The sequence below is a fragment of the Anneissia japonica genome, unplaced genomic scaffold (genome assembly GCF_011630105.1).
Source record: "Anneissia japonica isolate Jap-2015-1 unplaced genomic scaffold, ASM1163010v1 scaffold287844_len763494_cov143, whole genome shotgun sequence".
Classification (NCBI taxonomy): domain Eukaryota; kingdom Metazoa; phylum Echinodermata; class Crinoidea; order Comatulida; family Comatulidae; genus Anneissia; species Anneissia japonica.
Window position 1 is genome coordinate 720,742 of NW_022739814.1, and position 27,639 is coordinate 748,380.

The 27,639-nt window shown below is 32.8% G+C and overlaps 1 protein-coding gene and 1 long non-coding RNA gene across 2 annotated transcripts in view; one reads left to right on the top strand and one right to left on the bottom strand.

The window, feature by feature from the left end:
* Positions 1-1,093, top strand: part of LOC117118056 — a 2,188-nt gene extending 1,095 nt beyond the window's left edge. Inside the window, exons 2-3 of the long non-coding RNA XR_004446993.1 lie at positions 147-282; positions 669-1,093. This is a non-coding gene — a long non-coding RNA (uncharacterized LOC117118056). The remainder of the gene's footprint in view (positions 1-146; positions 283-668) is intronic.
* Positions 1-27,639, bottom strand: part of LOC117118040 (low-density lipoprotein receptor-related protein 6-like) — a 97,401-nt gene that overhangs the window by 59,030 nt on the left and 10,732 nt on the right. The window contains exon 3 of the mRNA XM_033262526.1: positions 7,436-7,886. Coding sequence (XP_033118417.1) covers positions 7,436-7,886 — 451 coding nt within the window. The remainder of the gene's footprint in view (positions 1-7,435; positions 7,887-27,639) is intronic.

A 27,639-nucleotide genomic window follows, 5' to 3' on the forward strand; every position in this document is an offset into this window, starting at 1 on the left:
CAGACATGAAGGGACCCTTAGGGGCGAAGAAAGTCATTGATTGAGTTCCTAGTCCACACATCACCAGCGCATTGAGACTTCGGTATAATGCGCTATACCAAATCCCACTACATTACATTACATTATAAATGGTGACTTAATTTCAGGATTCTCAAGTCTCGGTAACTACTGTAAGTGAAAACTCAATCCAGTCAACTCAATCATTGTAGTAGGAAAGCATATTAATGTTTGTTTGAAGACGTATCTACGTGAAGGAACAGAAAATTACCTGACTTACTAAAGGTGAATATAATGTTTTGTTGACGTTTTATTTTTACTGTCCTGTACTATTAATTATTAACAACATGCTATAGATGATGCTGTAGTTTACACGATAGAGTTTAATCAAATTTAATGTGTATATATTAGGCCTATATAGACCCTAAGTGATATTGTAATTGTAATGTAGGCTAAGCTGTTTTGAGAACTAGCAAAACATTTGTTTTAATTTAAAAAGAAGTAACTGCTAGTCTGTCATTAGCTACATGTATGTATATTACTCCTATTTCAATACAATAATAAAGGGATGTAATACATTTAATAGCGGTTTCTATAATATGCGCTCTATATACTGTATAAGTTTAACATTATTATTCTTTTTAAAGATTTTGTTATGTTGTATCTTTCAGCAAGAGTGAACTCCGAAAAATGTTAGTAAAAGTCACAGTGATTCAATAGTTCAAAATAGATTTTTTCAACGGCATATTCATACAAATTTAGCTTGGTACTATCGGACAAGAAAAGGCATGGTTATGGACAGTTGCTACTGCAATATCACAAAGAATGCTCGTTTATGCACACCTGTAACACAAATGGTTCTTTAATATTGTTTTATATAATAAACTCTTGTATTAGGACTACGTTACGAAAACAATGCTTATTTAAACCGGACTGTAAAGCAGCCTTGAATTTGAGGTACAGTATGTTTAGCAGTAAGACATTAGCAAAACGATTATAAATGAAGGGGTATGCTAGTAAATGAGACCCTAGGGAAGTAATGTCCCTACCGTATGATGTTTGTTGGTGTTTTAAATTAAAGAAATTATAGTTTGTATATGAACTCATAGTGTATTTTGTAAGTCTGCAGAAGTTGATTAAAGCCATTGTTACCATTGGAACTGGGCCATTGCAAATCAATCGGAATTGGGCCCAGTTAAAGTTGAAGACCAGTTGAATTGTCCAAAAACACACAACACCCACATTTTTTTTTATAGAATACACAGATTTTCTATATAAAATCGTTTAATTTATATACACTTTCTATACAATTGTATAGAATTTCTATTCGCATATTTAATGTATTTTTATAGGGTTTTTTTTCTATAAAATGTTTATAGATTTATAAGTGGTTTTTATAAAATTGTTTATAGATTTTCTATAGTTTTTTTTTAAGGTTTTTTATATAAAATTTTCATAGACTTTCTACAGATTTTTAATAAAATTTTCATAGTTTTTTATATAATTTTTATAGATTTTTAAGTCTTAATATAGTTTTAATATATTTTTTATAGAGTTTTTATAATTTTTTTATAGTTTATTTATATAATTTAAATAGATTTTTAATATAGTTTTAGTAAATGTTTAATATAGTTTTAATAGCTTTTTAATAGACTTTTTATAGTAGGCTTCTATAGTTATTTCTATAGAATTTTCTATAGATTTTCTAAACAAATATGCTATAGACATTCTATAGGTTTTTTTGATAGAATTTTATAGATTTTTTTTTTGTATGGGAAGGGCCTGAGTCGACGTACGATTGAAATTGTCGCTCCACCGGCGGGCCAATGATAAATCAACATATCAGACCTAGCTATAAAACGGAAACTGACGGGAAGACTCGAAATGAAACGTAAAACAAAGTTTTTATTTAGCTTACCAATAACAATTATTTAATAATACAATGCAGACGTTGTTTATTTGAGCTCCCTAGGCCTCAGCAATTGATCAAGCCAGTGATAATTACAATTGTTTACCAAGGACAAAAGATGGCTTCCTGTGTACCCTCAACAACACAGGGCAAATTTAAATTCAGGCCTAGCTCTATCTGCTCCAAAAGTAAAGGTAACTTCATCTATTATTGAATGTATTGAAGAATGTGTATATGATCATCGCGAAGTTAATAACCAAGTCATAGACTGTACTTTTTGCAAGTTGATGTACCACCGTGACTGTGTCTGTATTAAGGCTAAGAAGCCAACTGCTTGGATATGCCAAACTTGCAGATCGTCTGTAGTAAAGAAGCTTACTAAAACAGTTGTCCAAGGACTGATGACGTAAATCACCAGAAGAGAATTGATAAATTTAACAGTGGTTTAAAGCAAATTGCAGTACAGTATGAATCTGTCCTGATCGACAATGATGAATCTTTTAAATTAAGAAACAATGATGCAGATCGATCAACTCTTGATAGAAGGGGCCTGCACTTATCAAAGCAAGGCACAAGTCGACTACTAAGTAACATTGACAAATCATACTCATTTCTTAGTCATCGTAGGAACAACATGGACACACCGAACAGTCAACATCAACAAAGACATACTCGCCGATCTCCGAAGTCCAGACGATCTCAAGACACATATCGCTATAAACAGCAAACCTTAAACGAAGGCTTAAATTTCATTATTCTCAACATTTTGAGCGCTGTTGCAAGCTCTGTGGCCTATCCAATCATGTAACAGATGAATGTAAATACACTGAACCTGTACAGTGTTTTACTTGCTATGAGTATGGACACACATCTTATATACCCGGGAGAAGACCATACTTATGTGGCTCAATGAACTCACAACGACCATCAAGAGCATAGGATATCGCTGGCAATATGAAAGATGACACCAAAAAGAAAGAGAAATACAATGATGGTAAACGTATTAGACGTGTGAAACGTAAAAGCTACAGTAAACATAATCCCACCACAGATATTGATGTTGATTTTAATATTGCTTTTAACAATGTTAATAGGATTAAAAACAAATTATATGATATTAGGAAATTTTTAATCGAATCTAAAATTGATATTTTTGGTATTGCCGAAACATTCATCAAATCTGAGGAAGTTTTGAATATTACAAATTTCAAATGGTATGGTAAAAATAGATCTAACAAAGGTGGGGGTGGCATTGGCCTCATTGTATCTGATAAAGTAGATGTTATTAATGATAATCGTTGTAACTGGAAATGTGATGATTTCGAAAGAATTTGGATTCGTTTTAAAATCTATGAAAATGTTTTTAATATTGCTGTTGTTTATTTCCCTGTCGAAGGGTCCAATCCTGACTTAGTGGATGAACTCTTCAACCAATTACTTTCTGAAATACTTTATATTGAAAATGAAAATAACAATAATGATCCCTGTCTCTTATACACATCTAGATGTGTATAAGAGACAGCATGGATAAATTATTATATAAAATGATTGTTGATGAGGAAAGAAATTATCATTTAGGCAGTGATCACAATGTACTTATTACCCAATTTAAATTAAAATCTAACACAAAAACTAATAAAACTCATACTACTAAACATAAAGTTTGGAATGTTAAGCACGACCAAGATTGGTCGAGCTATAAGCATTCGATTGAAGAAAACTTTGACAATGATATTTGGACTAGGAATATTATGATTCTAGTGATAGTAATGTAATTTGGGAAAAATGGAAAATAACTCTATTATGAGTTGCTAATACTGTAATCGGCTTCAAAGAAATTACAAATTCTCGCAAACAATGGTGGGATAAAACAATTGATACAGCTATTCAGGACAGGAAACAAGCTTGTAAAAAACACCGGGCTTGGTCAAAGCATAACAAAGAAGATAAACAATTAGGAGATGCCCTATGGGATAACTATAAAACTAAAAAAGCTCATGCAAGAAAATGGATTAGTAACAAAATTACACAATTTCGTGTTGAAAAAAGTATAGATATTGCTAAAGCAGGGGGTCCTAGTTCTAAATTGTTTTGGAATGAATTAAGAGGCACTAGGCATACAGTAGTTCCGTCTAACTTAAAATGTACCGATTCTGACCAGGTCACAACTGACAAAGATGTTATGAATAACATGATTATGAGTTATTGGAATAATATTGGTAAAAGTAGTCAGTATAAACATAATTATGATATTGTTATTAATAGCCAGCTATTTGATATCAGAGAAGGTTTAATCAAAAACAATGTCAATGAACCAACAAATACACTTGATGATATAGAAATATATTTTGATGATGTTAAAAGTGCTTTGTTACGTGCTAAAAACAATAAATCACCCGGTATCGATTGTATAACTAATGAGCTGTTAAAGAATGGTGGTAATTCATTAATTAGATCCTTAACATACCTCTTCAATAATTTTATTGATAATGGAGATATTCCCAAAGAATGGAACAGAGGGATAATAATTCCTATACACAAAAAAGGTAATAAAAATGGATCTTAACAACTATAGAGGAATTACCATATCTTCATGTGTATCTAAGATTTTTAACCGTATTATTTGTGATCGGATTTCTGAGTTTTTAGAAGATAACAGTGTCCTTACGGAAATCCAGGGAGGCTTTAGAAAAGATCATAGGTGTGAGGACCACATTTTCACATTAAAAAGCATTCTTGCAACGCGAAGTGTGGAAAATAAGCCCACTTATTTAGCATTCCTGGATTTCCGTAAAGCATTTGATACTGTATGGCGAAATGGCCTTTTATCAGTTGCATGGAGTACTGGTATCCGTGGTAAGGTCTGGAATATTTTAGATAAGTTGTATAAAAATTTGCAGTGTAATGTTAAATTTGGTGATATTGTAACTGATTTTTTTCGATGTCGACGAGGGGGTCAAGCAGGGTTGTGTTTTGTCACCCGTTTTATTTTGTATTTACTTAAATGTCTCTAAAATCTAAAATGTTAAATGACAATGATTTAGGCTGTTATAAATTAGGGACTAAAATATCTTGCTTATTTTGGGCTGATGACGTTGTCCTGATTGGTAATGATGCATTTGATTTAGAAAATATGCCTAATATTGCAGGTCAATTTTCTAAGAAATGGAAACTTGAATTTATTTATAAGTCTAATGTCGTTGTGGTCGGTAAACGAACTGACAAACTTAAAAAATGGCCACTAGGTAATCATCACATTAAAGAAGTGGATAATTATAAATATCTAGGCAATAACATTTCTAAAACACAATCTGAATGTTGTCATGTAAATGATCTAGTTAAAAATGGTAATAAGCTAATAGGCTATATCAAATCCATCATAAACGGTCAGGACGATTTTAATAGAGTTTACTTCGGTGATATTTTGTGGAAAATGATCGCACTCCCATCCATTAATTATGCATGTGCTGTTTCAGCTTATAGTGCCAGTGATTATAAAAAAATTAGAAAATATTCAGTTACAAATGACTAAGTCAATCCTTAAAGCACCTATAAACACCCCTTCTTTGGCTCTAATAGGTGACCTTGGATGGGAAACAATTGAAAATATTCAGAATGAAAGAAAAAATAAATATTTTGATAGACTCATTAACTTGGAGGCACATCGCTGGCCTAAATTACTACTTAATGCCTTATTTACCTTATACAATAGTAATTCTAACCTTAAATGGAGATGGCTAAAATCTATTAATAACCATCTTAATAATAGTGGATTTGACCATGTCTTTTCAAGTGATATTCCCCCTGATACAGCATGGTTTAAGTCATTTAAATATACTTTCCAACAAATGAATGTAGTTGGTTGGCTTAATAAAACCAGCGAAAAATCATCCCTCTCTGATTATATTAAATTTAAAAGGATTCCTAAAATGGAAAGTTACCTCCTAACTAAAACTGATTTTTATGGTGCTCAACTTAAGTTTAAGGCACGCTCTAACTCACTTCAACTTGAAATAAAAGCTAGTAAGTGAGATAATAATAATCCTGGTACTTGCTTACTGTGTAACAATGGTATTGAAGACTTGCGACATTTTCTGTTTATTTGTAATAAGCTTGAAGAAGTTCGGTTATCTGAACACGAAAGTTTAGTGAATAAACTTTATGACTCAGGCTTATCTGAGTTATGTAATCAGATCCTTACAAAGGATACTGATGCATTTCTTATCATTATGTTAGGCGGAGACTGCACAGAGTTTATTCCTAATCTACCCAATCACCTAATTGACTTGGCTCATCTGATTTTTGATGATTTTTGTAAATCTTATATTAAGAAGGCATGGGCAAAAAGAATTGAGATTAAAAATGGTGCTATGTTATGATTTTTATTATTATTATTATTGATATTATTATTATTATAATTATTTTTGTGATTTAATTTTTTTTTGTGTACAGTACTTCCTTTTTATTGATTTTCATCTCACTATGTATTTTATTCTGTTAATTTTGAAGCACCATTATTGTGATGAGTGCCTTAATGGTTTGGTTAGACTTTTTTGACTTCATGCTTTTTTTATTGTATATTCCTTTGTTTGGTTTTGCGACTTTCTTTGTACATTTCATTTTGTTACTTTGGATGCACCATTATTGTAATGGGTGCCGCTGTTTTAAAAGCGTTTTTCCGAAATAAAATATTATTATTATTACTATGTAATAGTAACACATGGAAATCAGTAGCTCACTAGGCCTAAAATTGTCAAATTTAGTGAAATCAAACACGGTCTACCTACAAAAAACTTACTTTTGTTTGTCATCACACATAAAAAAATGCGGAGGCAAGTACCTACATATAAAACTAAAAGGATCCGCTGAGTGTTATATTCGTAACCTCCTGCATTCGTAATAGCCCGCATTTTATCGGAAATATTCGCAAGATTAATTATGAGTGTTGATTGGTAGTTGGCTCGTGATCAAAGGTGCCGACTGGTACCGAGATTCACAGTCACTTACTTGGCAAACCATTCGATGACATAGTAGCTACTTTCAGTAGCCACTAAAATTAGTGGACGCTGGGGAATAGGCAAATACCATTGGGAGTTAAATTGATGACGTCACGATTGACTTATACTGATTATTAGTATCACAAGCTTTCGATAAATTCATGACGACTCAAACAGTATGTTTATTCTCAGCTAAAAAAAAGTTTGTTACAATAATGCAAGATCTGATTTTGTTTAAGGAAACCATTGCTAGGTTGAAGGATATTATGTGCCTTTAAAACGTCTATCAGTCTATTATAAAATATTTTTTTTAAACTTTTGAAAATCACGAAAGAGGAGAAATCATCAATTTTATGTACTGCTGGGATTAGTTTTGCTTAGTTTATTGTCGAAAATACTGGAAAATGAATTTAATTATTATACAATACCGTCACTCATTCGCACTCCAAATACATTACCATTACCAAATATTATTATAGGTTATTGTACCTGTAGGCTCAGTAGTAGCATTAGTATTTCAGTCTGTACATACCCTTTTATAGGATGACAAGCTATTCCCGACGGCCTTTCGAGGCCTGTATCAACAATAGTAATGTCGGGTCCTCCGTTGAAATAAGTTGTCACTTTGATCCAGTTATAACCTTCGTCCACCCAGTACACATTTTGAGACAACCAGTCAATTGTTATAGCCTCCACTCTACCAGAGGTAGGACCTGAAATGCTATGAGCATCGCCACCAAGAGTTCCAAAAGCATCACTTAATAAAATCACGTGATTATCTTTATCGTGGAAAGTAACATTTCCTGTGTGGTAATCCGAGGCTACTGAGGTCCAGTAGTGGGTCTGAGATGCATAAACCTCTTTATAGTTTAGCGTCATGCCACTGTTGTAGGAGTCTGAATTTGCAGATAGCCAACCAATAAAAGACTGAGGAGTCTGGTAGATTGCCAAAAACAAAGTATTTCCTGTATCCTTTCCAAAAGCTGTAAGTTAACACAACAAAATACTAATGAATAGAACATTTGTAAAGTTGAGCTAGAGAAACTGTGTACGGTAATTTTATGTGACTATAAATAATATAGCCTTGTAACATAAGCGGTCAGACATTCTAAAAACCATATCGATTAATCAATCTCTATTTTACTTGTGCAAACTTAAAAAAAATATACACATGCAAGGAAACTTTATATTTCCACACATTTATATTGATCATAATGTACAGCAATACATGTTTTTTTTTATCATTAAGTACAGTGGGGGGGGGGGGTGGATGGAAAGAAGAATGGGTGAGTCAGAAAAGCCAATTAAGGTTTTAAGATTGATCCACTCCTTAAAATATAGTGACCTTTAATATATAACAAATCAAAACAAATATATATATATATATTCTCTATATATATATTATATATATTATATTATATATTATATATATATATATATATATTCTCTGACTGAACAAAAAAAAAATATTATTTGAATGTTGTTTACGGAAACCATCGTTAGGATGAGAGATATTATGTGTGTTTCAATCTATTATTATTCATTTATTCAATTATTATTTTTTTATATACTGGGGTTGTTTTCGCTATCTTACGTATTGTTGAAACACCAGTAGCAAAATAAAGGTAAAAAATATGATAGAGGGGATGAAATAATTTGCGCAATTTGTTTAATGACGCCTGCATTGAGCATCGCCACCAAAAGTTCCAAAAGCATTACATCATTACATCTTGGAAAGTTACACTTTCTGCGTGTTAATCAGTGGCTACTTAGGTCCAGTAGTGAGCCTGGGATGCATAACTTGTTTTATAGTTTAGGTCTTGCCTCTGTTGTAGGAGTCTGAAATTGAAGGAAGCCAACCAATAAAAGACTGAAAAATTTAGTAGATTACCAAAAACAAAGTATTTCCTGTTAACACAACACAATACTAATGATTTGAAAATTTGTAAAGTTGAGCAAGCGCAACTGTGTACGGCTATTTAATGTGACTAGTATACCCTTGTAACATAAACGGTCCGACATTCTAAAAACCATATCGATTAATCAATCTGTATTTAACTTGTGCATACCTAATCAATCTGTATTTTACTTGTGCATATTAAAAAAAAATACACGTATAAAGAAACTTTTCATTTCCACACAGAGTTCATTGAACATAATGTACAGCAATACTTGCATTTTGTTTAATCATTAAGTACAGCTTAGTGCGGGGAGAATGGATGAATCAGAAAAGCCAATTAAGGCTTTAAAATCGACCCACTCTTTGAAATATAGTGAAGTTTATTTATATAACAAATCAAAACACCTACTAAAGAAACAAAAAACAATATCTTCTGACTGAACAAAAAAAAAAAATATTACTAAGTGCTTCAATTAATCATCAGAACAACTGCTCTTTTATTACATCCACCAATGAAGTTGGCAGTAGGTTATTTTTTCGTCTCGTTTTTGTGTCTACTGCCTCCAACGGGGGCGTAGACACTATGTCATGATGTAGCAATTAAAGATGGCGGAAAAGGGTAAATCTGGCTTAGGCATGATGGGTACTACTACCGCGAGGTAAGGGGCACTCTATTGACAATCGAATAGCGTTCGGAACTCGAACAAAATTGCGTTTGAAACCCGAACACGCGTTATACAGACGCAGCACGCATTCGCCACAAACGCCTTTTACCGTCATTTGCAGGACGCCCTCTAGAACATGGTAGTACTCTTCATGGTAACTTCAGGAGTTACTTATTTTTGAAGTGTTTATAGTTGTAGGCCTATACAAAATATTGTTATGAAAGAAAATTTTCATGAAAAATCCAGATACACTACAATAATACACACATCTGCATATAGAAGAACTGTTTCTGCTGATAAAATAAAAAAACACGTGTTTTAAACGCTTATTAAAAAACACGTGTTTTTTCCCCAGTAGAAACGGGTCACAAAACAAAAACACGGTTAGGAATGCGTTCTAAAAACGCGTGTTTTTACACGCATTCGTTATAGGGTTTGCGTTCAGAAAACACGTGTTTTGTTGCTCACTTTTCACTGCAACGCAATACCGTGTTTTTCATGACCCGTCGGTGACCCAAATTGACCTCTTCGTTGGTTTGATCGCCCGTCTGCGGGAAATTCGGGGCGAAGAAAAAAAATTAAAACAATAGGATGACATGCTTGAAGATCATACCATACTTTGTTCATACTTTCTTGGTGTTTTGTTTACTCCTTTCGCAGCATGCGCAATACCTCGTAAGAAGTAAGGTCAGCTTCAACTTCCGTTGGTGACCGTCATTTTAAGCTCCGCCTACATGCCGATGTTAGCATTACCGTGTTTTTATTAGTTGCAATTTTTACTAGAAACGCGTTCAGGAGGAATTTAACCGTTTATAGAAAACACGTGGTTTAGGCGTTATTCAGCAGAAACACGCCTACAGCCCACAGTTTTTAATAGAAATTCGTCAAACTTGACCACAGTGTTCCTTTACCTAAGATCTACAGCTGATTAAATTTTGAAAGTTCACTGTCAAAGGTCAAGGACGCAATGAACGAAAAACTATTTTTAAATGTATTTGTCTACAGCCCATAGTTTTAATCACAAACTTGTCAAATTCGGTCACAATATTTTACGAATAAAGATCTCATTACCTCCGCCAACGAAGTCGGCAGAAGGTTATGATTTTTTTTTTCAATGTGTATTTATTTATTTCAGGGTCAAAGGTCAAGGCAATTTATTTGTGTACAGCTCATAATTTTAATCACAATGCACCTTGACCAAAGATCTCAAATTGTTTGAATGTTAAGGGCAAGTGTTAGGCCTAATGGTCAAGCTCACAATCAACAAAAGAATAAAAAAAAATTAAAATTGTAAAAGTTTGCATCAGAAATTTGTCAAACTTGGCCACAATGTTGCTATACAAGAGGAAGGTACTAAACAATGATTAAATTTTGTAGGGTCAGGGTCAAAGGTCAAGGCCACAACGATCGAAAATTTGTATGACTGTTTGCTACATGATCATTAATTTCAAAGCGATTTATGTGAACACAGATTGGTGTGGTGGTAAGAAGAGTGTTTTTCAAACTACCAACCCCGGGTTCAAATTCCAAGGTGTCTATTTGTATTTTTTTTTTCATTACTTTTTTTATGGGGACAATTATATGCGGAGGAAATTTCAATTCAATTTAATTCAATTAACTTTATTCCAATATCAATATAAACAATACAATTATTAGCAACAGAATTATCCTGATGAGAATGTGAACGTAGGTATGCTCTCTCCGAGTGCTTTCTAATTTATTATTAAGTTAATTCGCAACATAAGTAGATAATACGTATTGATTGTATTTAATTGAAACCGAGAGGAGAATTGCATCTAAAATTGGAATCCATATTTACAAAAAGATATTGATGTTTTAGAAAAAAGTTCAAAGGCACGTTACTAAAATGGTTCCAGAATTTAAAGATTTACCGTGTGAGTCTAGGTTGCGCAATCTTAGACAAACTACTTTGAAAAAGAGAAGAATGAGAAACTTTTAGTCCTGGTCTATACCAAAAAAAAATTTAAACAAGGGTCTGCTATGCAGAAAATTTTCTTTTACTCAAAAAGTTGTTGAAGTATGCATTTGCCTGAAGACATTATCTTGGCTCCGTCTGTAAATGTTTTCAAGAATCTCTTGGATAATTTTTGGAGAGACTAAGATACGGAGTCTAAAATAAATATACACACACACACCCACACACACACACAAACACACACACACACACACACACACACACACACCCACACACACACACACACTAGGGTCCCGTGGAAGCATCCGCTCGGCCTAGCCTAGCATAGCCTAGTCTAATCTAATCTAATCTAATCTAATCTAACCTAAAGTAGAATTACAAACATTAAAACATGTGAATTGTTTTTTGGTAGAAAGGCAGTTGGTTAATAAAGTGGAAGTCCCTTTATACAACAAATAATATAATTTAGATTTTAGAATATAATGTAGTATCGCAAGGTTCCGATAAACCATGAATACTCCAATGATATATTCATTCTCAGATAAAGCTAAAGCAAGTTTGTTGACTGTTGTTTACGCAAATGATGGTTAAGATGAAAGATATTATGTGCGTTTCAATATATTATTAATAATTTTTTTCCAAAAACAATTTAAAAGCATGAAAGAGGAGAAGTAGGGCAGTAGTTAGAAATAATATGTCCACCATTTTTTTTTATATACTGGAGTTATTTTCTCTATTTTAAGTGTTGTTGAAACACCAGTAGCAAAATCAAGGTAAAAATATGACAGGGGGATGAACTATAAATTGCGCAATCTGTTTAATGACGCCTGCATTATATTCACATGCCCTCTTCTTTCACAGGCTTTTAATTCACAAAGAATCTCAATAGTTTTTTTTAGCAGTAACACGTGAAAGGAATATTGGACTTAAAAATCAGAATAAAAATCAGAAACAAAAGTTGTAAAATCTTTTTAAAGTTTTTATTTAACTTACTAGTTAGTTTCTGGGATTCCAACATCCTATTATTATAATAGGAGTATATGACCGGTTTATCTTTATTTTTAAGTTTGCCTAATAATTCATAAATGCCTTTTCATATTTTTCGAAAATGTTTTTTTTTATATGTATTCAAGTTTGTAATATAAATCTACGTTTAACTAAAAGTAGAAAAAGCTCATGATTAGGCAAAATTAGTGCTTCTAGAGCGAAAAAAAAAATCCGAAGCCTAGACAACGCCTATGCCACGTCAACTTGAAATTCCAGAGCTCCGACCGTCAGCTTGAAATAGCCGAGCTTAATTGGTGTCGACACAGATTTTTCTGAAATCATACAAGCAAGTAAATGAATGGAATAAATCGAACGTAAGTATGTAATATAATATTACATTCAAACAACATCCTGATATCCGAAATTATTTCATTATATCTTTTAATTTTGATTTGTTCAAATGCAAGTTAAAAAAATATGTTAATGATTTTTAATTGTTCTATATTGTTATTATTATTAATCTATTATTATTATTATTATTATTATTATTATTATTATTATTATTTATTTATTTTATTATTATTATTATTATTATTATCCTTATTATTATTATTATTATTATTATTATTATCCTTTTTTTTTCTGGGAACAGCACATCTCTAAGTTGACAGTGATTCCGCTTTTGCTGCTCTCTGGCTCACATGATTATTCTTTGTTTTTGAATTTCTCTTTTTTTTTTGTATTTGTAATGTTTTATATTGTTAAATGAATAAAATAAAATAAATAAAATTAAGAAAGAATATCGTCAATTAAATGTAATCAGCAGGTACTGATAGATAGAATAACGAAAGTAGAAGAAACACAACATATTATGGATCAATACTATATACAACTTGAAATGAACGTAAAAAGTCTAAATACACTTATTGAGAACATGGAAACTGAATTAAAAGTGAAAAACAGAATCAAATAATAAAACATAGAAGGTGAAATTCTAAGGATGGAGAGATATTCAATCTACGGTTTGGTAGAATAAAAGAAGAGGAGAACGAAAACACGCTAGACAAACTAAATAAAATTATAAAAACTAAATCTGAATGATATTAAAATTGAAAACGCACACAAAACCGGAAAAACGTCCAGAGGTGAATAAAAAACCAAGACATATAATCGCTAAATTAATTTACAGGCCACAACGATACATAATTCTCAGGAAAATAAAAACACAAAAGGACAAACAATTCTACGCAACAGTGGATCTTACAGCATCAGATGCCAATAAAAAACGCGAGTACAGCGATATAAAGAGGGGAAAATCTTGCATTTCGAAATGCAATATTATATACTAATGGGAGATCATACCGCGATTGGCCAAAAGTGATATAAATGAACTTTACTAGTATGTATGTAGTACTATTTCTGAACATAATTAAATCACTAATACCATAAAGCCACCCGATTCTGCAATCAGTTAGTACATAAGTAATTGTTAACTTGTGAGAAGTAATGCAATTGACTATCTATTAACTTTCATCATTGGTCAACAATGATCTCCGTTAACAACTAGCCACTTCATTAACCTTCTCTCCAGTACTAAAGGATAGGCATACGGAGTGGTGGCGTCCCTACTGCTCCAATAATGGATTTCTAGTATTTGAAGCAAATCTTATTATCAATTAACTATTTGTATAAATTTAAATGTAGTGTTAACTAGTTTATAATTCATATACTGCTTTTCTATGTATTTTTAAAATACCAACAAACGGAAGCTTTACATTTGTATATGGACAAAATCTGGGCCTAGTGATACAGTATATGTATAGCATCATGGCGTATGGATGGTGGTGCTTTTGCGTATTTCAAAATTAAGAAAAATACAGTATAAAACTACAGTATACAGGTAGGCCTAGTTTGTTATCTTCTCCAAAAACCTTTAACAACACAATCAACAAGAATGGTTCTCAGGCTCTATCCAGCATTGTAAAAATAATAAAAGCCCTGGTTTATATACCATACGGTAACAAATGACATGTTAAAGAACGGAGGAAATGGCATGATTAGATCACTATATATTCTGTTTAAAAGGTTGAGTGAACTCAAGACAATTCCAAACGACTGGAATATGGGTGTCATAATTCCAATAATTAAAAAGGGTGATCCCAAAGACCTTAGCAACTACAGAGGCATTACACTTATCTCGTGTGTCGCTAATGTTTACAATCGCATTATTTCCCACACAGTGTCCAATTGTTTAGAAGAGTTTAACATTTTAAGTGAAGTGCAAGGCGGTTTTAGATCATATCTTCACATTTCAAAGTATCATTAGCACACGACAATCAGAAGGCAAAAAAACATTTCTTGCATTTTCAGATTTTTTAAAAGCATTTGACATTGTTTGGAGAGAAGGGTTATTTTCAGCTGTTAGTAATATTGGTGTTAAAGGAAATTTACTCCAAATTATTACGAATTTGTATGAAAATGTACAAGGTAAAGTTATTTTTCAAGATATAGAAACTGAATTTTTCAATATCGACGAAGGAGTCAAAAAGGGCTGTTCACTGTCACCTATTTTGTTTTCAATTTTCATCAATGAATTACAAAAAGTGATAACAAACAGTAACCTTGGAGTTAATATATTTAATGTTAAAATTGGAGCCTTATTTTGGGCCGATGATGTAGTGTTGGTCGGTGAAGACAAAAGAAGTTCTAAATCTCCTCGTTAAAGCAGAAAGTGAATTTTCAAGTAATTGAAAACTGGATTTTAATTACAATAAATCCAATGTTCTTATTACAGGACAACATGTAAATATAGAAAATAGAAATTAGGTAACAATTTTTTACAGAAACTGACTGCTATAAATATCTTGGAATTTATATCCCTAACACTAACACCGACTCACTACACATAGAAGAGGATTTAAAAGCCTGCTCCGGGCATACATTTCTCTTCACTATGTGTTCAAATACATTATTATAAGATATCATGTGAGTAATCTCGACAAAAAAATCGCCAATTTGACTGAAAACGAGAATATAAAAATCCGCTTAGAACCGCAAAAATCAAGCAGTACTACTTTTTTTTCACTAGCTAGGTTTTAGAAAACTCCAAGCTTGATGAGAAAACAAATTACAACACACTAACTGTCAACCAACGACACCGCGAGAACGTGACATCGCGCTGCTGTGGACTTCACCACACTAATCTGTAAAACGCGTCGGTCAAGATGGTGTATATTAAACATAATTGAAAAAAACAGAATCAATAATATTATTAATATTATTATTATAATAATTATAATAATAATTATTATATTATTATAAATATAATATTACTATTCTCAGAGAATTTCCCTTTTTCGATTCATATACGAGTTTGATAACATCCTAATATCAAGGCACAGTTTCTTGAATATATTATTGTCAAACAACTGTGGTCTGCCATTTTTCCTTCAATTCTTATGTAGCAAATGATGACATAACAACGACAACCGACCCAATTGTCCATCATCCTAGCCGGGCTGGGAATGAAGCAGTGGATTGCCATGTTAGCGCATGTGCAAAGCTCAGAGCGATTGACTCCCCGGAACGTAAAATAAAAAATCAAGTGGGTGGGAAGTAAATGATAAATGCGCAGAAATACGTCCTTACGTAAAATAAAAACACCATGAACGGAAAGTTCGACTAAATTTACCCCAGTTTAGTCATTTAGTGTAATTTTTTGCCCTATTGTTTATTTGTTATGATTTTTTCAAAATACCTGTTCTTAAGGTCATTTGTGTGCAAAAGAATAGGAATTTTACTGGGCAAGTTTACCTATACCCCACTTTCAAAAAAGTACTTATTTAAAAAAAAAATCATGTAGCAAAACAAAATTCAGAAAAATCCTGAAACATAGGTGAATCAATAGATTGATAATAACTATAATATATAATCAATAGAAATTTTTGCCCGGAGCTGGCCTTTAAGGAAAGATAATAGGATAATAGCATATATAAAGGCAATTATCTATAATCAGGACAGCTTTAACGGAGTTTATTTTGGTGACTTGCTTTGGAGAGTAATCGGTCTACCTACCATCAATTATGGTTGCTCCGTTTGGCTTAGTGGTTGTAAATCCCCAACAGACAAATTTGGAAACCTTCAATAATAAAATGGCAAGTATAATTCTAAGAGCACTTAGATATGTAGCTAAAGAACCATTATATGGACATCTAGGATGGTACACAATTGCCAGTATACACAATAATTTTAAACTTAAATATTTGAACAGGTTGAAAATTTTAGACGATGACAGGCGGCCCCGATTACTCTTGAAAGCAATTATGCATAATGAAAATAACATGAAATGGAAATGGTTAAATTTCATTAAGCAGCTTCTTTCGAAGCATTACTTAAACCATGAATTTTGTGTAAATCAATCAATTTACCTTTCATCTGATTTTAAACTCATAAATAATTTATTATTGTACAATGATGATAATGATTGGTTTAAAAGAGCTTGTAAGAAATCAACCTTAAATGAACATCTCAGATATAAAAACAAACCTTTTTTTGAAACGTATCTATGTGATAAAACTGACTTCAATGGAATGAGTCTTAAGTTTATAGCAAGGTCCTATTGTTTAGCTTTAGAAGGTATGAAAAGTACTTGGTATGATGGATGCACATGTTTTTGCAAATTATGTAACTGTAACCCAGTGGAAAATATAGAGCACTTTCTATCAGAATGCCCACAATGTTATGCTATTAGGGCTAAGACTTCCATGAAATTAAAATTGCTCTATTTAAAAATAATTTACTTGCATATTGGAAAAATTTCTCAAATGGTTCACCAGATCTAAAAATTCATTATTTGCTTGATGATCTTTTCTCAACAAATTCCACTCTTGGTTTAATTTTTGATACATGTATTAAAGAATAATTAAAAGATGCATTGGGAAAAACAAACACATGTTTTTAATGACCCTGCTAACTAGTTTATAAGCTTCGAACCTCTCCTGCGTGAGAGTGATCCTCTGCTTTAAAAGAGAGAGCCAATACATTATACTACTCGAAATAATGTTTACCTACAGTACTTTCACTCAATATACTTTTTGAAATGTAGCATTGAAGATCTACACTATTTTTTCTGCTGTTTCATTGCTGTAAAAATTTTGTTTAAGATTTATGTTTTTTTTTGTGTTTAATCAGAAATTTTGGATTTCATGTAGAGTATAAATGATAGGCGGCCCAGTGTAAAACAGTGCACACATCTTTGCATTCTTTGTTATAGTCACTTCATATTAAAAACATGAACAATCTACAGGGAATTATTTTTTATTGCTACATGGAAATACTATAGGAATAAAAAATAGTAATAGCAATTTAAAACTGTAAACAAAATAATTAAAAAAAATATATATCTCATGTCCAAGAAATAGACAAAACATGAGGGAAAGAAAAATAAGCTAAAACCGTTGATTAGAGCATTGCTTTTTATTTTTTATTTTGATTTTGCGTAAAAATGGTTCTGTTTTGATGTTTCCGTTTTCGTATGCAGGTATTTGTGTATGCAGGTATTTGTGTTTGTCGATACATTTAGTTCCACTCTGATGTTATGGCCCTTATAGTACAGCGCATAAATATTTCTTTTCTTTTCTTTTTTGAGGTGAACTTGTATTTGGAACAAAAACCGTGAAAATAAGCAGAAAATATACAATTTTAAATGTCTTTTTAGTCTTGTTAATGCTTCAAATCGCGCCCGCAAAGACTACGACGCTGACCTAATTCTCTTCACTGCTACAACAGCATTGCGAAGATTGTCCTTACCGCCTGTTTGTAGCCAGGCTTTGCATCGTGATTTATGAGTGCTCTTAAATTTTCAGCCAATCAGAGTAGAAAACAAGATATGAAAAAGATGGGTAGCGGTATACTACAGTTACTTTAAGCTGATTGACTTTGATAATGAGTAGCGCCAGTAAACATCAGGCATCAAAAAATGTAATGCATACCAAACAATTTAATTGTTTGGTATGACGGTATACCCCTCTGCCCATATCAAGCTTTATAAATATGTTTAGACCAACTTTACTGGATTTGTGCTTTTTAGACGTCTGTGTTTTGTTCTGTACTTCGTTGACTGTGCAACTTGAAATCGTTGTTATGGGACCCGCTTGGAAGTATTGTAGTTGTTACTTTTTATGGCTTATCCTATTAATCAAGGTTTTTGTTTTGTTTTTTTGCACTTTTGCCTTTCTTGTCCTGTTGTTTTAATTACATGATTAATGAATAAATTCAATTCAAACTAATCAAAATTGATTGGAAATTGAACTTGAGAATATTGTCAAAATTGTTTGCCAATATTCCAAAAGATAATCGTTCCTATGTTAAGATTTCTCCAAAAAAATTAGGCATGTTAAAGTGTTTTATATATTTCTCTGCTTATGCATCTAAATTACAGAATTAATTACAGAATTTACTTAAAATTGTGGTATTTTATTTTTATTTATTTTATTCAACTTCCAGGTAGATCTATTAGGCCTAATAATGATACAATGAGAATACAATACTTTGAGGGTATATAAAATATATAAACAATGAAATGCTGAAATTTTCTCATAAAATGCAGTTAGAAACAAATACAATAAAATATAATGAAATCGTCAACGAAATAAAATTCATGCATTTAAACTGCTAATTAAAAGTATATAAAAAAAAGCGCCATGGTAAATTATTTGAAACTGTGTACTGTATATGTTGTTCTATATACCGGGAGATAATAATAGGTAAAGTGGTTTCACTTGAGTTGTAAAATGACAGAATTGGAATTTCGACAATTCAAAATCAGTAAAATCTTGTAGGCCTATAATGAAATCACTTTAGCACTTGAAGATAAAAAGTGTATTTAATTCTATGATTTAAGTCTAAGAAACGTTTGAAAATATTCAATGTCACCAACAATGCACTATACAATCAATTTGAATATAATCGTATCCGCTTTTAACACAGTGCTGTGATACCCACTTCGCCACCGCTATCATCTAAAGTCAAATGCAATGCAGTCAGTCTCGTATACATTTATATAGGGTGATGTATGCAAATTAGGCTTTCAGTTTGGCTTAAGCAATGGCCTTCATTTTGGTCGGACCTAAGCAAATTTCCCGCTTTCGAACCATACCCCGTAGACCTGCCATAATCGGCTAGTGGTATTTGCAACGACAGACGTTCAATACAAACCCCTTGAATTGATATTTGCTACACTAGTAAGTACTGTAGAATATAGAATCGTGAGGAAACAATTTTACACTGATGCCTCCAAAAACAATATCTCAACAGTGCTATGCTATATATTTTATTCTAACTCTCACATCTTTTGGACCACTTTCGAGTAATTTTGAGCGAATTTGCTCTTTCTCCACCACCCACCCTCCATTTCAGATGCGTGTGTTCGCAATGTAAATTAATACCTTAATTATTCAAATAACAATAAAAATAATAAATTATTATTATTATTTTATATTATTATTCTTTATTATTGTTATCATTATTATTATTATAGATCGTTGTAGTCACATTTTCAATGCACAGTCGGAAAAGTAAAGTGACTTGTGATTTTTTCAACGTAAATTAGCTTTTACATATTTTTTACTGATTGTTTATGCTATAATTAGGCTGTGAAGTTAAGATGAACATAAGGTACATGCTCGATTGTATAAACTTTATTTTGTGTAATGGATACATCGACATATTTAATAATTGTTTACCCCTTAATTTTACAGACCCACTCTTATAAATATTATCTATGGTAAGACAAGCTGTTTAGATGTCTCAAAAAATGTTACTTTTTTTTTTATCACAAAACAGGTTGCAGAACTTTTTTGACTAACGATAAATGTTGTCTCATAAGCTTCCGCCCCAGTCAATGAGGCTTCATCAGGTAAGATGTTAAAAAACATGTAAGCGAACTAACAGTTGAGCGCAGCTAGAGACAAGGCCTCCCATCCCAAAGCTTCGAATAACTCCAACAACGAAACGAACTGCTAGTAAATGTCAACGCAGTTTTTCGTCTTATATTGCTTATGCGGACGTAATATGAGCACCAATATATTCCCGCCTTATTAGTGTTTACCGAACCTATTCCCGCTTTACTATTGTTAGCCTAATTACTGTCCCTGTAAAGAAAAGTTTCACCTAACCGTCCCATCATGCTCGCTGTTTCTCGCTGTAAAGTGACTTGTGATTTTTTTCAACGTAAATTAGCTTTTACATGTTTTTTACTGATTGTTTATGCTAGATAATAAGGTGAAAAAAAAGATCTAAATAATTACCGTGGAATATCTTTAACTTCATGTGTTTTAAAAGTTCTTAGTAAGATTATTGCATTAAATGTCTCATGCCATCTTGAAAGTGGAAATATCCTTTCTGAAGTCCAGGGAGGGTTTAGGAAGAGCTATAGATGCGAAGACCATATCTTTACTTTAAAAAGTATTGCTGCTTGTCGACGCAATGAGGGAAAAACAACCCATCTAGCCTTCTTGGACTTCAGAAAGGCTTTTGACACTGTGTGGAGGGATGGCCTTCTAAAATCAGCATGGGATGTAGGCATCAGAGGTCGTGCCTGGAAATTAATTGATTTATTATATAAAGATGTAAAAGAAAAGGTAAAATTTGGGGATAATATGACGGATGAATTTAAAATACACCAGGGGGTCAAACAGGGCTGTGTTTTGTCGCCCATATTATTCTGTATTTTCATGAATGAATTTACCAAACTACTTAGATCCCATGATATTGGTGTACATATAAATAAGAACTGGCATGGAGCCCTATTCTGGGCGGATGATGTAGTCTTACTGGCAGAAGATGAGCGCCAGTTGGTTAGAATGCTCGAGATTGCTACTAAATTTGCAAAACAATGGAAGTTGAACTTTAACTATGAGAAGTCCAATGTTATGGTCATAGGTAAACGTGTAAATAAAAACGAAGTTTGGAAATTAGGGGATTACAACATAAATGAAACAGATACATACAAGTACCTTGGTGTACTTATCTCAAGAAATATGAATGATCATAATCATGTCGAATATGTAATTAAAAAAGGAAATCGTCTTATCGGTTATATAAAATCAATTATCAATAATCTAAATAATTTTAATAGAGTATACTATGGTAACATCCTGTGGCGAACGATCGCACTTCCATCTATCAATTACGCAAGTGCGGTGTGGGTAAACGGAAGCAAAAGTGATCTTGAAAAAATCGAAAGGCTGCAAATGCAAATGGCGAGGTGTATTCTAAAGGCTCCAAGAAACACACCCCGTTCTACTCTTTACGGAGACCTCGGATGGTCCCCCATCATCGACTCCCAGAACATCTTCAGACTAAACTATATCGATCGTATTATGAAAATGGAAGAAGATCGTTGGCCAAAGCTGTTACTTAAAGCCCTAACTGCATCTGAAAATATCAATAACTTGAGTTATAAATTACTTGGTTGTGTCGATAGTATATTTCAGAAATGTAACATTGAGAGTATTTTCCATTATACTAAAAATAATCGAGATATACCCAATCCTATATGGGCAGCTGAAATAAAACATGCTCTAAAACAAAATTCGTTAAATTGCTGGAAGGATGATATTAAAAGCAAACCTTCTATTGTAAAATATTAATTAATTAATTAATTAATTAAAACGTCACGAAGTATGGAGGAGTACCTTCTTGACGGTACTGATTTTGAAGGAGCATCAATAAAATTTAAGCTCCGTTCAAATACCCTCCCTCTCCAACAGCGAACTAAAAAATGATCTAATGATCAGAGTAACACTGGATTTTGTAAGGTGTGCAATGATAATTACATTGAAGATATTGATCATTTTCTGCTTGTATGTCCAGTTCTTGAAAACATTAGAAGGATGGAAATATTACACTTTAAAAATAATCTCCAATCACTAAACTTTCACCACGTTTGAGATAAATTTAACTCTTTAAATATTACAGAAAAGGTATGTTTTATTTTTGGCAATGAAAATGAATTATATAAAAAGGAAATTATTGTGGAAATTGATAAATTTAGCAAATCATTGTTTAAAAACCTGTGGAAAGAAAGGTCATTATTATTGCATACCTCTACCTCATAAGTAATCTTTTGTGTTGTTTTTTTTTTCTTTTCGATCTTTATTGTTGTGCTTATCTGTATCTTAATAACGTAATCATTTGTTAACTCTAAAAAATAGTATTACTACAGTATTACTACAGTAATGTTGTTTTTTAATTAGTGGTTTTTGTTTCAACACCAATACAGTACTGAATACTGTTATTGTATAATTGTTTTGTATAACTTTTAGTCTCTTTTAGTTTAGTTGTTTTTTCTTTCTCATTGAACGCACCGAAATGTTGTGTGCCACTGAAACAAAAGTGTATGTTCAGTTGAATAAACAATAAGGCTGTGAAGTCAAGTTAAACATAAGGTACATGCTCGATTGTATAAAATTTATTTACTTTATTTTGTTAATACATACATAGACATATTTAATAATTGTTTACCCCGGAGGAAGGTGTTGCAAATTTGTGTCCCATAGGCTCTGATCATCCAGACCACAAAATACTAAAATTCGCCTGGAACTAAAATTCGTGCTACACCGGCCTCTCTTCCGAGATTATGCTCAACTTCTCAAAACATAAATCCTGCAATGAAAACATGTCATGCGCAGTACCAAAAATTACACAAAATTGCTCAAGCTGAACTCTCAGCAAAATTAGATATAGAGATGAGGGGTAGAAAAAAAAGTCCTGAGAAGATGCATAAAACCATTCATGCGTTAACTCAGACATATATAGAGATGTGGGCTGAATCACCCGTGCGGAACTCTGCTATCCAAAGTTGTAGGCTCATTGTGTGTACTGTAGCGTGTACCTAAATACAACGGTGCGGGAAAACCAGAGGTGACGGAACTGGGAGGTGCTGCGTTATTGAGAGTAATGTGTGACCGGAAATGGTCTGCAGTCAGTTGGTTGTTACCATGCGCCAGTGATGTTAGAGTACAGCAACATGAAACTATTTATGAAATGCATGAATAAAGTTCGAGGTTTGTCGGGTAGTAAAATGATTATTGTACGTTTTACGTGCTCCAGTTATGATATGGAAACAATTATTTCGAAGTTTTCTCTTTCCAAGAGGTGATGTATGCTTTGTGAAAATGAGTACGCCGCGTTACTCATTTTCACAAAGGAATACACGCAACTGGTTAGCTAACAATATGCAAATGTTACATGAACACCTGGGAAGGAAGGTGCAATAGCACGTTCTTTTGCCTAGCATACGTCTGTACTGTTGCGACTGTCTCTTATACACATCTAGATGTGTATAAGAGACAGCTTTACTATTGTTAGCCTAATTACTGTCCCTGTAAAGAAAAGTTTCACCTAACCGTCCCATCATGCTCGCTGTTTCTCGCTGTAAAGTGACTTGTGATTTTTTTCAACGTAAATTAGCTTTTACATGTTTTTTACTGATTGTTTATGCTAGATAATAAGGTGAAAAAAAAGATCTAAATAATTACCGTGGAATATCTTTAACTTCATGTGTTTTAAAAGTTCTTAGTAAGATTATTGCATTAAATGTCTCATGCCATCTTGAAAGTGGAAATATCCTTTCTGAAGTCCAGGGAGGGTTTAGGAAGAGCTATAGATGCGAAGACCATATCCTGTCTCTTATACACATCTTAATCGTTCCTATGTTAAGATTTCTCCAAAAAAATTAGGCATGTTAAAGTGTTTTATATATTTCTCTGCTTATGCATCTAAATTACAGAATTAATTACAGAATTTACTTAAAATTGTGGTATTTTATTTTTATTTATTTTATTCAACTTCCAGGTAGATCTATTAGGCCTAATAATGATACAATGAGAATACAATACTTTGAGGGTATATAAAATATATAAACAATGAAATGCTGAAATTTTCTCATAAAATGCAGTTAGAAACAAATACAATAAAATATAATGAAATCGTCAACGAAATAAAATTCATGCATTTAAACTGCTAATTAAAAGTATATAAAAAAAAGCGCCATGGTAAATTATTTGAAACTGTGTACTGTATATGTTGTTCTATATACCTGTCTCTTATACACATCTAGATGTGTATAAGAGACAGGTTTAAAAGAGCTTGTAAGAAATCAACCTTAAATGAACATCTCAGATATAAAAACAAACCTTTTTTTGAAACGTATCTATGTGATAAAACTGACTTCAATGGAATGAGTCTTAAGTTTATAGCAAGGTCCTATTGTTTAGCTTTAGAAGGTATGAAAAGTACTTGGTATGATGGATGCACATGTTTTTGCAAATTATGTAACTGTAACCCAGTGGAAAATATAGAGCACTTTCTATCAGAATGCCCACAATGTTATGCTATTAGGGCTAAGACTTCCATGAAATTAAAATTGCTCTATTTAAAAATAATTTACTTGCATATTGGAAAAATTTCTCAAATGGTTCACCAGATCTAAAAATTCATTATTTGCTTGATGATCTTTTCTCAACAAATTCCACTCTTGGTTTAATTTTTGATACATGTATTAAAGAATAATTAAAAGATGCATTGGGAAAAACAAACACATGTTTTTAATGACCCTGCTAACTAGTTTATAAGCTTCGAACCTCTCCTGCGTGAGAGTGATCCTCTGCTTTAAAAGAGAGAGCCAATACATTATACTACTCGAAATAATGTTTACCTACAGTACTTTCACTCAATATACTTTTTGAAATGTAGCATTGAAGATCTACACTATTTTTTCTGCTGTTTCATTGCTGTAAAAATTTTGTTTAAGATTTATGTTTTTTTTTGTGTTTAATCAGAAATTTTGGATTTCATGTAGAGTATAAATGATAGGCGGCCCAGTGTAAAACAGTGCACACATCTTTGCATTCTTTGTTATAGTCACTTCATATTAAAAACATGAACAATCTACAGGGAATTATTTTTTATTGCTACATGGAAATACTATAGGAATAAAAAATAGTAATAGCAATTTAAAACTGTAAACAAAATAATTAAAAAAAATATATATCTCATGTCCAAGAAATAGACAAAACATGAGGGAAAGAAAAATAAGCTAAAACCGTTGATTAGAGCATTGCTTTTTATTTTTTATTTTGATTTTGCGTAAAAATGGTTCTGTTTTGATGTTTCCGTTTTCGTATGCAGGTATTTGTGTATGCAGGTATTTGTGTTTGTCGATACATTTAGTTCCACTCTGACACGTAGGCCTACGGAGGGGAGTTAGTCGACCATGGTTTTATTACCAGAGAACAATGTTCCCTTGTTTTATATTTGAAAAAGGAAATGTGAAAAAAAAAACTTTAGCCAAATACTGTATACAAAATTAGAAGTTTCCAGTAAACACTGAGTGATGTTTCGCTGTTGGCTAGGATCTAGACCTACCTAGGCTAGGCTAGGCCAGCCTAGCCTAGGCCCTAGGTGTCAAAAGAGTCGTTACCGGGAGAAGAGGGGTGTCAGGCCTGCTCAGGCAATTTGCCAAATGCAACGATGATGTACAAATAAATAACAATTTTAAACAGAGGTATTTTAATTTATATAGGAAGGCTTGATCCACGATATCAAGGGCGGATGCCCTAGCTAGCGGCACCAGATAATGTGTTTTCTCCTACCCGAAATCCACCCTGCCAAGGCTAGGCTAGCCTAGGCCTAAGGCTCTTTTTTCACTATCCCCTGATTTACCTAAATTCATGTTGTGACTATAATTCATTCCTCATTTATTGCATGTGTATAAATAGGCCTTTATATAAAACATTTAATTACTCACTTGTTTTAATAATTAATTCATTATAAACGAATATTGCTCGATCGCGGATGCGATGAAAATTGCAACCCCCAACAAAAAAAGTTACCAGCAGTTTGCTAAACAATCCGGTGATCTGATTGGTCAGTATTAGGGTAGTCGCCACTACGCCAAATTCAGAAATTGGGGTTGTCGCGGAAGCTGTCACAACGCCGATTTAGCCAGTAAGGTTTGTGAGCATGCGCAGATGTCTGTTACGCTCTATTAGTTCGTAGTAGACTGGCCGCGTAGTCAAAACGAAAAATGCCTAATGCCTACTGTGTAACGGGGGACGGTGAGGCTATTTATTAGTAAGACTAGCCTAGGCCTAGGTAGACAGTGCAATTATATGTGATAGAAAGTACACTTTCGAAAGAAATAAATTAAAATAAGAAAAAAAAAAAACTAAGGATAATTAAGTTACAGATGTAACTTGTTTAAGTATTATACAATGCTAACAATGCGGCTCTTAATTGTAGGCTAGGCAAGGCATCCATCCATCTGCAAAGCAGTGGTGTTTATCCATGAAAAAAGCACGCCGGGAAAGTTTGCCTTACCAGGAAAAGGTAATGTAATCTTAAGACGTATGCATGTAATTATATTGTGAGTGTGACGTCACCAAAAAATAAAAATGTTCTATTATAACAAAAATATAATTTGTGTTTGTGGCGTAAATTCCATAATACGAATTAAGGAGTAACACCATCTTCTTGCCATACAAATTACCGCTCCCACTGACGTCTCTCTGAAAAGATGAGAACATTTGCAAAAAAATCGGCGTGTACATTACCCTGTTAAACAGAATCTTGAGTATTGTAGTTCATCCAAAATACAAAACAGAAAAGTAAAACACACGTGGGGTTGTCTAAGAGATTGGATGTAAAAATGGTGACAAAATTAAGTTTATGTTGGCGAAACGAGAACAAAAGAACACATGAAAGACGTAGAGGAACATAACGTTGGAGTAAGAACAAGCGAATGGTCCACTGATTAATCTCAGATATGATAATATATACATACTCTAAGTATCGAAATGCGCACGATATCTCAAATTTGCCACAAGCTACGCACATGCGCGCTTCCACGAACATTTGGCTTGGTCTGGAATAGACACAATAGCGAGTTTTAGATCAGCGAAGACGAGTTACTTGGAACGGTTTGACGTTAATGTAATGCATATGCGCATGCGTAATTGCTGCGAAGCAGCCAATTCATATTCTTGACAGCAATTTGACCTCTGAAAGGTCATTGTTTGTCAAAAAACGAGTGGTTAAGACACTGAAAAGCGGAGTTTTCTTCTTTCGTTCTGCCGGGTAAAATCAATTACTTTAGGCGACGTTTGTAGACTAACCTACTCGTACCAACGTCCGCATGTCGCGCTAGCCTTATCCTACTCTAGGCCTAGACTAGCTAGGATGGTATA